The 13,218-nt window shown below is 39.8% G+C and overlaps 1 protein-coding gene across 2 annotated transcripts; it reads left to right on the top strand.

The window, feature by feature from the left end:
- Positions 1-50: 50 nt before the first annotated feature.
- On the top strand, positions 51-12,813 carry HDC (histidine decarboxylase). 2 transcript variants are annotated; one of them, XM_086757075.1, is made up of 13 exons: positions 51-562; positions 2,354-2,511; positions 3,354-3,526; positions 4,540-4,653; positions 5,921-6,043; positions 6,880-7,014; positions 7,938-8,081; positions 8,343-8,409; positions 9,254-9,416; positions 9,519-9,609; positions 10,773-10,871; positions 11,553-11,654; positions 11,847-12,813. In XM_086757075.1, the coding sequence occupies exons 2-13, from the start codon at positions 2,484-2,486 to the stop codon at positions 12,606-12,608; spliced, it is 2,001 nt and encodes a 666-aa protein (XP_086613201.1). In that variant the 5' UTR covers positions 51-562; positions 2,354-2,483; the 3' UTR covers positions 12,609-12,813. The 2 variants fall into 2 exon arrangements, with proteins under 2 accessions (XP_086613201.1, XP_086613200.1); XM_086757074.1 differs by lacking the exon at positions 51-562 and having other exon boundaries at positions 1,425-2,511.
- Positions 12,814-13,218: the final 405 nt, after the last annotated feature.

Below are 13,218 nucleotides of genomic sequence, written 5' to 3'. Positions count from 1 at the left end.
CTGTATTTTCTTCTTTCCACCTCCCCCCCCCCCCCCCCCCCCGAAACTGTCCATTATGTCGCTAGAGAATGCAGGACCAAGTTAGTTAAGTTAAATGTGATGATTAGACATTGCTCCAACTGAATTATTCTGTGATTAAAATAACGTTTGTGTCCTCACATCCCACAAACTTAACTACAGTTTAATCTGTGTCTACTCTTAATAACGATAAGAATTTCAGCGTTAGTCTGAGTAGTGATAGTGGTAATGTTCACGTCCAAATGGAGAATTTCCCACGGTTTTGACGGCACAGGCCTTTTTAGCAAACAATGAAAGTAACCTTTTCTATTAATTCTGCTTCCTGTGAGCAAATATTCTGTTCCTGATTGTCTGTAACAAAATCCTTCTGAGTGCAGGGTAGCTATAACAAAAATTTGTTTATCACTAGCAATATTTACCCTACCTGTAATTCATTATCACCTATTTTATTCTAGTTCCGAACAGGAGCTGCTGTTTGTTCTCTTCTGCACAGAACGAGAAACCAACCTGGTGAAACTGTCAGCTTTGAGCAAAGGCGTAGGGTGTATGTCACATGGAATATTTATTGTGTAGCTTAGCTCTGAAAACATTGTTGAAAGTATTGCTCCTTATTTGCTGTTCCAAATTGAAATCATAGATGTAATTAGCTACCAGCTTTCTTTGAACAGACATCTGTATATTAATGTATTAGTTACTTGTAGTGAGCTAGAATCACAGGTTTTGAAAACTCTGGGCTCTTTTTGAGTCGATCCTGTGCTTGATGGCAGTCCCTTCTTGCTTTCTTTGTTCCCCTTTATAGTAGCCTTTACAGTAAAGCCAAGAGAGGTTCATAAGTTGATATTAAGTGTGTGGGCGGCTTGTTGGTTTTTTCCTAATGTTCCCAGAAAAATGTGAGAGAAAGCAGATTAACATGCATATAGTATGGGGTTTTTTCCTGCACTACTTGCACTGCTTCTTTCAATGCCCTTTTTAATACTTTTTTCTTTTTTTCTTTTTTCTTTTTTTTTTTTTTTTTTTTTTTTACATTTCAGTATATTAATCTGATATGCACATGTCGGAGCATTTTAGTCATATCTATGAAACAGTTCTTTCTCAAATATCTAATCGCAGCAGAAACTAGGAAAGGTTTTCACACTGTTCTGTAGAAAGTACACTGCGGAGAAAGATGTAACAACTTTATAGAATAATGAAAGCATTTAGGCTATGTTATAGTACATGAGACAGAACATCAAAGCTGCTCTGACAGTTTTCCACTGTGTGATGAGAACAGAGAAACTGCTGTCATGTGTCAGGCTAAGGATCTGCCTAGCCTGGTATCCTGTCTCCAGCAGGGCCACCCCTAAGCAGGAGCGTAGGGTATAGTAAAAATAGAGCAAGCGTATATTGTACTGTATAATAATTTCTCTTTCTGGTGCTTATAGTCCATAAGTCCTACCTCTCTGTTTTCCCAGGGCTGCCTGGTATCAGTGTAGAGCAAGTGAGTTCCTTCTGGTGAAGATAAGCATGAAACATTGAGTACAGTGTCAAAGGTCATGCTGACAAAGATCAGGATGTGTTTTCATGTCTTAAAACTGAAACAAGGGGGAATCTACTTGGCTGTTCTTCCAAACTGAGCACAATCCAGGTGGAGGACTTGAAGGAACTCTGGAGATACAAGGCTAAGTCACAGTGCTTATGCATATGCTATGTGATAAAAGCAAGCACAGTGAGGGGAAAAAGATGTGTTTTCCCAGCTCAGCAACCTAGGGTGGTATCAGTGGAGGACCATCACCCTTCAGTGTAACCTCGTCTGATCTGGAAGGGCAGAAAATCAACAAAGAGGATCATTGCTGCTTTGTATTGCAGTTCTGGAACTGGCAATAATTGTAATGCCGCTCCTAGCAGCAAGGGACTGACAGCACAGGGACTGAAGACTTGTGAGGATGCAGGTGTACTCTCTTCCTGGGAAAACTCAGTCCTACAGAAGAAAAAAGTAGTTCCTGTCTGCAGTGTCAAATTTGTTGCGTGTTGGTGCCTTGTTTAAATGAATCCTGCTAGCACAGTAGTTGTGCTAGAGTAACACGGCTGCTTTCATTTGATTTTGGAAGCTCTTGAGCTCTTTCTCTCCCACAAGTCTGGTGTTAATGCGTCTTACATACGTGGCATGGATTACTGTGAGACTTCTGAAAGATTGAAAATGGGAAAGGGTTAGTGCAGAGGCAGCTCCTTTTAGAGATATGCTATCTTGCACATCAAAAGAGACAGATGGGAACATGCAAGAGACTGTAAAAGCCCTCAGTTGGGAGGAGTTAGATAAACACTCACCAATAACCTGCCTACGTTGAACCTTTTCCAGAGTGCGTGAGTCTGACAGATAAAGGGAGCTATAAAGGGTGAAGCAGTTAGCAGGGCACCAGACCAAACTGCCCACAGCTCCTGAAAGGTCGTGGCCCAGGTTTGAAGAAGTGCTTTTAGAAGGAATCAGTATGGAGCCTGAGGAGTACAGGCGGAGAGGTGAGTGATCCTCTGCTCTTGGAAATGGGTAGCATTTGCTTATAGGGATCAACTGTTGTAGGGCTGGGATTGGTACCTAAAATTAGGATGGGCTATATACTCTTTATTTGCACTTGTCCTTGAGACTGAGATCTGCTGAGACTGAGACGAAAGTGCGTCCCAGGGTTGAGTTTAAATTAATGGATTTGTACTCAGTGGATGACTTAAGCTTTTTGCTCTTACATTTAGAATACTGTGGGAAGGCTGCAAAACTGTGATTCTAAGTAAACTTGTGCTAAGGGTTTATGCATAGTGGCTCTTCCCTGGCTGATACCATGAAACTTCAGTGATACTGGCACAATTCAGGAGGTAGGGAGCAAACTTTGGTCCCAGGGCTGGAGGAAATTGCCTAAAAAGTGGAGAAAAGATGTCGCCTGTGCAGCTGTTTTCAGAGATGCAAAAGGGGGTATGCTGCAACAACAGGGAAACAAGGGGCATTGTGAAAATTTAATTTCTGTGAAATGCAGTTTCAGTTAATTTGTAGGCAAGAGAATCTGTCTGTCCTGTTAGTAATCAAACAAACTGTACTTGTACCATGACTGTATTTTAAAGGTACATTTGAACTAATCAATGATGACACTGAAATAACCCCGTGAATATGTTCTGTCCCCGTGAAGCCTGTTCTAGAAGCCGTGTCCCTGCACTATTCAGTGGGACAAGTAGGGTGTAGGAAGGTTAGTTCCTGTAGTTGGGAGAAGTATCCCAAGCCCTGTCCAATGCTAATGACAGATTGTGTGAAGTGCTAGTACTACTAGTTCGTTTTCCCACAATCAAAACTCAAAGCATTGGTTTGCCTCTTCCAGGGAAAGAGATGGTGGATTACATTTGCCAGTACCTGAGCAGTGTGAGAGAGAGACGAGTGACTCCGGATGTACAGCCAGGTTACATGAGAGCCCAGCTGCCAGATTCTGCCCCAACGGACCCAGATAGCTGGGACAACATCTTTGGAGATATAGAGAAGATTATTATGCCTGGGGTAAGAAATAAAGTATAAGTTCTGCAGACCATTTCTCTAAATAAGTAAAATACATAAAATGTAGAATAAGTCTTGTAGACATTGTCTTGTCTTGTCCACAGAAGGATTCTGGAGACTACTGTTGTGTTCCCAACTACAATTTTAGGGGATAGACTGAATATGTTTTTGAAATATTTTATACATTGAGAATAACTCGTGTTTGCCTAGAGGGCAAAAATAATTTTCTGACACTGGTGAATTTAGCTTCACAAGGCCTCTACCTGCTGAATTGCATCATACCAGTTTCAGAGATGTAGAAACTCAGGCACTGCGAGGTGAAACAGCTCTTGCCCAAGGTCATGTACATATAAGACTTCTCTCCTGCTCTTTGAATGTAAAGGTCTCCTTCCTCTTGTGCATAAATACTGCAGATTCTACTAAGGGAGTTCATATTACCTAATGAAATATTTTTATGTAAGAAGCTGTTTCAAAGTATGTTTTAAATTTTCTTTATAGATGTTTGCAGAAACTTGGTCTGATGTAGGAGAGGTGTTCACATTAAACTTGCTTACACTGGTGTCCCACATAAAAGCTCCTTCAAGTGTCTAGAGGGGCGCTATAAATTGTAATTTGCTGTGTAATTAGCTATAAAGGCAAGCTGCTGTTTGACAAAATGGGCAAGAGCAACTTTGTTGCAAGGATTCTCCTTCTAAAGATAAATGTTTTGATAAATATTTGACTCTGTGCAATGTTAAAAAGACCATTCTTTCCTGTCCAGAATCTTTGTCTGCCTGTTTAAGACAGATAAATACTTCTGCTATAATTTGGAATTTATCTAATAACGACACAGTGTTATCATTTGCTAGTACTGCACTCCTGTTGATATTATCTTTGTAGCTTTGTGCTAGCAGATCTAAAATTGCACATATGTTGCTGAGATCCTTTTGCTTCACTTTACGCACATGCTAATTGCTACATCTCATGCAGAATTTTGTGACATTTTCAGACTTAACTTCTGGATGACTTTGTTCTAGGTAGTCCATTGGCAAAGCCCACACATGCATGCCTACTTTCCAGCTCTTACTTCCTGGCCTTCACTCCTTGGAGATATGTTGGCTGATGCAATTAACTGCTTGGGATTCACATGGGTAATTTTTGTTGTTGTTGTTATTTTAAATATTCTTCTCCTGTGTGTATTATGCAGGAGCAGGTCATAGTTGGTCTTCCTAGTTCTGTGAGTCAGTATAATTAATTATTTACTTTAACCAATAGTGTGTCCTTTGCATAAATTGTCACTTGCAAAAATAAGTAAATAGAATATAGAAGAACAAACATTACCTAGTAGCAAGAGGTGAATGAAGAAAATATACCACTAGAAATGCTTATTTTCTAATTCTTTGCATATCCCACTGTGGGCATTGTTCCTTGTCACCTAGTCTCACTGCCAAGACTGTTACACAAGCACTGCAGGCAATAGAGCAGCCACCACCCGTGACTGCAGGCTAGGTTGGACTCAATTCCCGTTCTCCTGCTCCTTTGAGAGAACACATTTCCTATTTTTCCTCTTCTGAAAATAATTGTTTGGTGGCCTGTCCCAGAATATCTGAGTATTTGATACCCTCCTGCAACAGCTACACAGCGCTACTTGGTTATGACTCCGAATACCTCAGAGGTGTTCTGAAGCCAGTGTTTTCCCCAGTGGTGAAGCTGCCCAGATTTTTAGTATGTTTCCCTGTAAGAAAGTAGTAGAAGCTCATAAACCTATAAGAAATGTGTGGTTATGGTCTCTACATAGTTAAATCAGATTAGTTCATTGCATACATGGAAATGTCAATTTCCATGCCCTCAATCTAGTTTTGGTAGACTTCTGTTAAGTTCACAGTGTAAACAGGTTCTTTCATAAGTGGAAAGCTGGACACTGCAGAAGAGCTTTCGTCTTTCTTTTGCCGCTCTTCAGAAAGCCTCCCTTAACTCTTGTCAGTTGGAAGATGGGTCACTGCCTTTTCTCTTTAGGGATCGAGAGCATGTATATGTGTGGTGGATTGCAGTTCCAGTTTTGTTTCAAATGGCTCATTGAGATTTCTTTTTTAATGACTGTATTGATAGTTTAGAAGCTTAACACTGAGGTGGTGCAAGTAAGCTATGAGTCTGTGTATTTGATGTTCCAAGAGAGCAACTGGTAGTGAGCAAGGTATCTGGAGCTCACCCTCAACTGCAACCTTAACAGAGAGGTCTGTGTTACAGAACTCACCAAACAACATAATTTTTATTACAGTAGCATCGTTTTCTGCTAGATATGGGCCATCGTATTACACAGTTAGCTGCTTATATATCTGATGCTATATAATCCGATGGATTATACTCCTCCTGTGCTTGCAGGGTGAATTACAACCTGATTCTCTTTGATTTTTCTAGGCCTCCAGTCCAGCCTGTACAGAACTGGAAATGAATGTGATGGATTGGTTGGCTAAAATGCTGGGCCTTCCAGACAAATTCCTGCACCACCATCCCGACAGCGTGGGCGGAGGAGTATTGCAGGTAGGGGAGATCAGAGGTGGCCTCATCAACATTTTATTTTCACTCAAGTGAATTTCCCTCTGGGAAATTTGTTTTTGCCTCCCAGGGGCAAAACCAACAAGATTTGTTCTATGGGTCTAAATAGAGACAAATCCCAATTTGACATTACTTTCCCAAATTTTAGTATTAAATACAGAAGATTATAGAATAGGAATGGCTATTGCTTTTATTCTTAGTTGTGTTATGGACGTGGAGTGGGTACTCTTGTGGCCTTACTGAGGATGAATGATAGTCAGATTTGGTTTCTTCCATCTGTTTCACGTCACCAAATTATTCACTAAAGTGATTCTTACATCATTAGAGAAGGAATCTCTGCCACTGTCCTTCCACCTGCAGTCCTTAGCCACACAAAAAATTACTTTTCGCCTTTCTCATGTCTACTTTGTGCCCCTGAGAATTGCAAGATCAAAGCTGAACCTTTACCTCCTTTCGTAAGGCGTAACAAGTATCCCCTGGAATTAGTGCTGATGCTCTGTTTTAAGGAGCTTTGTTCAGGTTTGTAATTTTTATGGGAAATACTACATTTTTGCTGTAAAGAACAAAAGGAAAATGTGACTTGTTTACTCCTCCCAACTTGGTCCTGCACATTAAAAATATACAGGAGTTAAAAGGCTTTGTTTTGCGTTGCTGGCTCAGAGAGCTGCTTGTCAGCTAGTGACTTTCCACTGCATCCCAGAAAAGCAGGAGTAGAAATAAGAGGGAGTGGGCAGCTGAGCACTTCAGTGACTTCAGTAAATCTCTGACAAAATAGCAATTAAGAAGTAATATGTTGCAGTAAATGAGCAATGTCTTTGCAGAGCACTGTGAGTGAATCAACCTTGGTTGCGCTGCTAGCAGCAAGGAAAAACAAAATTCTGGAGATGAAGCTTTCTGAGCCAGATGCCGATGAGTCCTCACTCAATTCTCGCCTCATCGCTTACGCGTCTGATCAAGTAGGTTCTTATGGTTACAAAGAAAACAAATCCACTTCTGCTGTCTCACCCAGACCATACAATGTGAACTTGTGTTTCTGTACCAAGAGAAAAAGCACAAAGATGAATGCCTCACAAGCATGAACGAATCCCTCCTGTGTTGCTTTCTTCATATAGGGAAACAAAATCAGTGTGAGGTGAGATTTTGTTAGAGTTCTAGCAGTCCTCAAGAGACTGTTTCACATGACTCATTTCTGTACTTCCTTCCTGTTTTTCACAAAGCCATACTCCATTAACTAGGCACTGATTTCATGCTGCTTCAGCTCTTGTTTCTTCACAGCCTCCTTCCACTCAGAGAGAGGCGCACTCAGGCCGTTCCCTCAGTTGCGGCTGGTTGTGTCCACTCTAGACCGCTGTGCTTGTTCTTGGAGGAAACATCTGCGCTGTACTGTGACTCTGCCTGCAAACTTATTCTGTCCTTTGGCTCCTGAACTGAATAATCCCGTTCCCCTGTGAAAACTGCAACACTCATGCTGGTTCTCTCTTAGTATAACTAAAAGGGCTTTTTCTTGTGAGGTGTTTTGGTCTATCTCAGCCCAGAGGCAGGCACACTTCAGGCAGGGAGGAGGCAATAAACAGATGTTGATCCATTTCTAGAGGGTCCTTTAAGGTCTGAGTTTTGATAAATGGCCCTCCAAACACAAGGTGAGGATGCATTTTAGAGACGAATACCCACATATATGGAGCATATACATTCCTTGGAACGAAAGTGTATTATTTCTTTGAGTTATTCACAAAGAAGAAACTTTCAGACTTGTATTAATGTGAGTTAGAATAAAGACCTTATCTCTGCTTTTCTTGCAACCACTCTTCTATGAGGCTGTAACTTATCACAGCTGTCCAGCCTCAGAGCTTGCTTTCTTACTGTTTTTCTTTTTTTAAAGGCGCATTCTTCCGTAGAAAAGGCTGGCTTGATTTCTCTTGTGAAGATGAAATTTCTGCCTGTGGATGAGAACTTTTCCCTCAGAGGTGAAACTTTGAAGAAAGCCATTGCAGAAGATAGAAAGAAAGGCCTAGTGCCAGTCTTTGTATGTTCAGCTTTCTGGTTGGGGGTATTGACGTAGTGTTATATTCTTAATGTCAACATAAAATTATATCTGAAACATTTGTTATTGTGTTAAAATAGTTAAAATACATTAGATTAAGTTTAAAATGTATACAAGAATTTGTTTTATTGAACAAAAAAATTTTTAATATCATTTTGACTGTATATGATAGCCTTTCCACTTTTAAAGTGATGCATCCATTTATTAAAAAAATACCAACTTAACAGGTTTGTTTTGTTCTAGGTTTGTGCAACTTTGGGTACAACTGGTGTGTGTGCTTTTGACAGTCTCTCAGAACTGGGACCAATTTGTAAGTGTCCTTCCTTCCCGATTTTTTAAACTATGATAGCACAGAAAAGCTAGTATGAGAATTTTTCATGCCAAAACCAAGGAGAGCAGAAATACTAATCACCTGGAGTTTTTCAGATATGTCTCAAAGATCGGTGGAGTCACTGCAAGACTTTGCAGTGATTTCTGCAAGATTTAGGTTAGGATGCTAAAGTACATTCTATTCAAGATGGATTAAATTTTCCAGCTGATAAGTCTTTAATGTGGTTATTCAGGGAATACAGTCTGTACTGTGCAGAGTGCTATACTGTTGCAGGATGGATACATAAATGTTTAACCTAGCAAGGTTTTGAAGATAGTGTCTGGTAGGACATCCTTTGTAGTCACCAGTTCTATAGGTAGATTTGACATGGTTGCAGATTCCACTCCAGCATAAATTCCGACAAGCATTTGCTGAAGATGTGCGGCACTTTCTCTTCTGGGTAAAAGCGTGGCTTCTGTCTCTGGGTCCTTTTTGCTTGCCACTGTGTCTTTATTCTAGCTTTGTGCAACTGCATCGTACTGGGGAATTTCACTTAATAAAAAGGCAAGTAACAGAAATCAAACATTAAAAAGCCTCACTCATATGAAATATGGAATAGTGAGTTTTGTAGAGTGTCCATCTGATTTCAGCATTATTCTGTATTTTGGGTTTCTGGATCCACCACTTTAGAATAAAACTAGATTGTCAATTGTTTGTCTTGCTATTTTGTTGTCAGCCTGTCCGTCTCCTGCAAAATCATGCACCTAGTTTTCAGAGAGGAGAGATTAAGCATGTGCTTTGATTCCTTATGTCCCTTACATAACAACAATTTCAATTCCAACAGGCGATGCTGAGGGACTCTGGCTTCACATTGATGCTGCATATGCAGGAACAGCATTTGTATGTCCTGAATTTCGATTGTTCTTGGATGGAATTGAATACGCAGATTCCTTTACTTTTAACCCTTCTAAATGGATGATGGTTCATTTTGACTGCACTGGATTTTGGTGAGTAAAGGCAAAACGCAACACCAAAAAAATGTCATGCAAATTGCAAAGTCTTTCTCTGCACAATTTTTTGCTAAATAAAGTTCATTCTACAATTGATAGGGTTAAGGATAAATACAAGTTACATCAAACCTTCAGTGTTAACCCTGTCTACCTCAGACATCCCAACTCAGGAGCTGCTGTTGATTTCATGGTAAGTTGTTACTTGCGTTGGTATTTTTAATTGCCTATAAGATGTTCGAACAGACTGCAAAGTTCCTCACGCTCTGGACTGTGCTTATCTTATAGCTGGTATTATTACATAAAAGCATAAAAACAATTACACTGAGATTCTAATGTGGATTCAATAATAAAACTTTGAAATGAGCCCTGGTTATGAAAATTAATTATGAAATTGCTTTCAGATGTAGAGATTGAAGTACTTAAGATTTTTACACAGATGAGCATCCAGCCTTGCCTTTTTGGTTAGAAAGGTCACTTCTGTGCATTTTGTTGCTGAAGTAATTCCTACTGATGGTATTTTGGCTGGTTTTCTTGTATCGCTGTAATAAAAAAGAGAAGGGAGTATGCAATGGAAACGCCATGCTCTGAAATAGCAGTAAAATGAATTACGTTTTTCTTCAGATTAAGTTATTCATAGGAGAGCTAAGAGGCATTTCACTTTAGATCCATCTTGGAGGAGATTTCAGTCCAGTAAAACAAAAGAATATTTACTGCCAATTGTTTCTGCTATGATCTCACCCTAGTCCTGAAAAGATAATTGTTTTCTTTAAATCAATAGTGCTTTTCACTACAGTGTGAGTGGAGAGAAGGGGAGAAGAAATGTATCAATGAGTCCCTCTTGTGGTTAAATAGGACCCTGCATGTATAGCTCCCTAGGAGTATTCTTCACTCTTTTCCATGCAGCAGGTGTTACTTCCTCTGGAAAGGTCTAGCACTCTGTCAGCTGTTGCTTTTTATAGTTGATTTGGGAAAACGTGGATGGCACTTACATGTGCAAATTACAGGAAGTGAAGTGAGCACTCAGTCCTAAAGTGCAGATGGACACCTCTTAAATTGATAATGCTCTTTAAATGCAAAAATGTGAGGGTGTTAGCTGGTGATTAACTACAGATTCTAAGCGTGTCTAGGCCATAGATTAAGGGGAATACCCAAAATCTTACTTTTGCAAATAAATGGACAATATGTAAACATGGTATCTTTGGCTATTTCCTAGGCTTAGCAGATTTTCAGTAATAAGAAATTATTTATGTCAACAGCGATTTCTAAGCTGAGTCTGAAGCAATAGATTTAGGGGTGTAAGGGGACACACTTTGTTGTATTTGTGCTCATTGATACACTGTTGTGTTTTCACAGCACTGGCAAATTCCACTGAGTCGTCGATTTCGTTCTTTGAAGCTGTGGTTTGTGATTCGTTCATTTGGAGTGAAAAAGCTTCAAGCTCATGTCCGCCATGTATGTGAATTAATGCAAGCATAAATCTGTTATGTTCATTTATTGGTAGCTGAGTTTAATAAATTTAGTGATGCAAGATGAGTAACAGAAATCCTCTCACACAAAGCTTGCATGTGAAAACTGAATGTGTGCTGATTTTGCTCTGAAGTAATCTGTGAGAATTGATTGTGTAGACAAACCGTTTCCTGTACCCTTCTTGGAAGCAGTAGGCAATGGAAAGTGACTCGATATGTCAATGCCTTCTGCACGTTACTGAGTAACTAATCTGTAGAAGCTTTCTTTGAGGCAAAGTGGCAGCTGTTTGGGAGGCCAGCTGTGATGCATGGCTGAACCCATTGCTATGAAAATGTACAGGCTTAAGTTCTCGATGGAGTGTAAATACAAGGGATCATAATGTGGATCAGTTTGCCACAAAAGGACTCTAATCAGAGAAGGCACATTCTGTTTTCAAGCCTTCTTCTAGAAAATTCCTATGTATAGTCCAGTTGCTCTTGTTCATTGTCAAGGGTTTGGGCAGACTTTAAAATGCTTAGCTTTGTTGTCATTCTTCTGTTTGCTACCATTCGTGCATTAGAATGATGTGTTTTATTAAGGAAAGGAATTATTTTTAACTACTTAACTCAGTGTCTTACAGTGGGTTTGTGACAAACCAATATATAACTATTTTTTCCTTAACTATAGGGTACTGAAACAGCCAAATTCTTTGAATCGTTGGTTAGAAGGGATCCACTCTTTGAAATTCCTGCCAAGAGACATCTTGGACTGGTTGTATTTCGTTTAAAGGTAAAGATTGGGCCTTTTGTATGTCTTTTGGGGATGAATTGACCACAGCTGATCTCTCCCCAAACATTAAGAACTGTGAATAAACTTTCATGTAAGAATTTGTAATGCTGGAATTCTTATAGAGATGTTTGGATGTCACTGGAAATTCTAACCATAGTATTTTTTTTTTTTCCTTATTCATATTTAAAACAGGGTCCCAACTGGCTGACAGAAAAACTTCTGAAAGAACTAAGCAGTTCTGGCAGGCTCTTCCTTATTCCAGCAACCATTCATGACAAGTTCATCATTCGCTTTACTGTAACATCTCAGTTCACAACCAGGGAAGATATTCTGCAAGACTGGAACATCATTCAACACACTGCAGCCCAAATTGTTGGCCAGAATTATGGGTTGCACTGCATCAATTCTGGTGATGGGGCAAGAATCCCTGATATGATAGTTAAGCCTAGTTCTGATGCCATTAGTAGTGCTTCTCAGCTTTATCTAGATGGAGGAAAATACAAAACACCTTCCAGAAAAATAGTAGTTCAGCCTAAAAAGGTAGCAGCAAGCCCTAGCACTTGCGTGATTATTAAACAAGTGAAAGGTCAAAGGGATCCTCTAGATGACTGTTTTCCAGAAGATGTCCAAGATGTTACTAAACATAAGTTAACCTCTTTTTTATTCAGTTACTTATCTGTTCAAGGTAAGAAAAAGACGGCACGTTCCCTTAGCTGCAACAGTGTGCCAATGCCTGGTGGTTTTGAGCAATGTAACTCCAAAGCAGTAGCCACTGACAAGAAGGAGTCTCACACCAATGCCAGAATTCTTTCCAGGCTGCCTGAAGAGGTGATGATGCTCAAAAAAAGTGCCTTCAAAAAACTGATTAAGTTCTACAGTGTCCCAAGCTTTCCAGAGTGTAGTATTCAGTGTGGCCTTCAGCTACCCTGTTGTCCTCTGCAAGCCATTGTTTAACAAGTACGAGATTGATCCTTACGACCTCTCCAGGTAGAAAGAGAGCCAAAGTTTGCTTATTCACATGCAATACTACATGCTGTTTTGTTCAATATGTAAGCAGTGGCAATGACCACTGAGAAAATGCCTTTGCTTTTACTGGTGGAAACATTATGTATTTATAGATTAAAATGTCAAATAAATCTTGTAGGCGTATAACATGGAACTCTCTGGTTTGTAGACTCTGATAAAGAAAATGTCAATTTCTGCCTTATCAGTCTTGGCAATGGACAATTTCTAGCCAGTAGGCTAGAACCAGTTTGACAAAATATGCTGGCCTCAGTAGGGGGTAAACAGTTTCTGTTTGCACCATTGTTTTGTTTTTAAATACCTTTACTTAAACTCTCTAGACTGCTGTGACGTTCTGTGTGTGCAGACAGTGCCAACGTCAATTCTGAACTGGGCAAAAAGAAGGGTGTAACCTCTTGAAGAGGTTTGGCTGTATTAGGGCAATTTTAAAACTCCATGAGTTTAAACACGCAGCAGGGTATACTGAGGCATGTGTTACAAGGAGCAGTAACATTTGGCCCGCTAGCCCCTTCTAGTAAGAACAGATTTATTTAATTCAATT

This window comes from Chlamydotis macqueenii, chromosome 12, assembly GCF_036417535.1.
Source record: "Chlamydotis macqueenii isolate bChlMac1 chromosome 12, bChlMac1.mat, whole genome shotgun sequence".
Lineage (NCBI taxonomy): Eukaryota > Metazoa > Chordata > Aves > Otidiformes > Otididae > Chlamydotis > Chlamydotis macqueenii.
The sequence above is the reverse complement of the archived record's forward strand: the minus strand, read 5'-3'. Positions and strand labels throughout refer to the sequence as shown.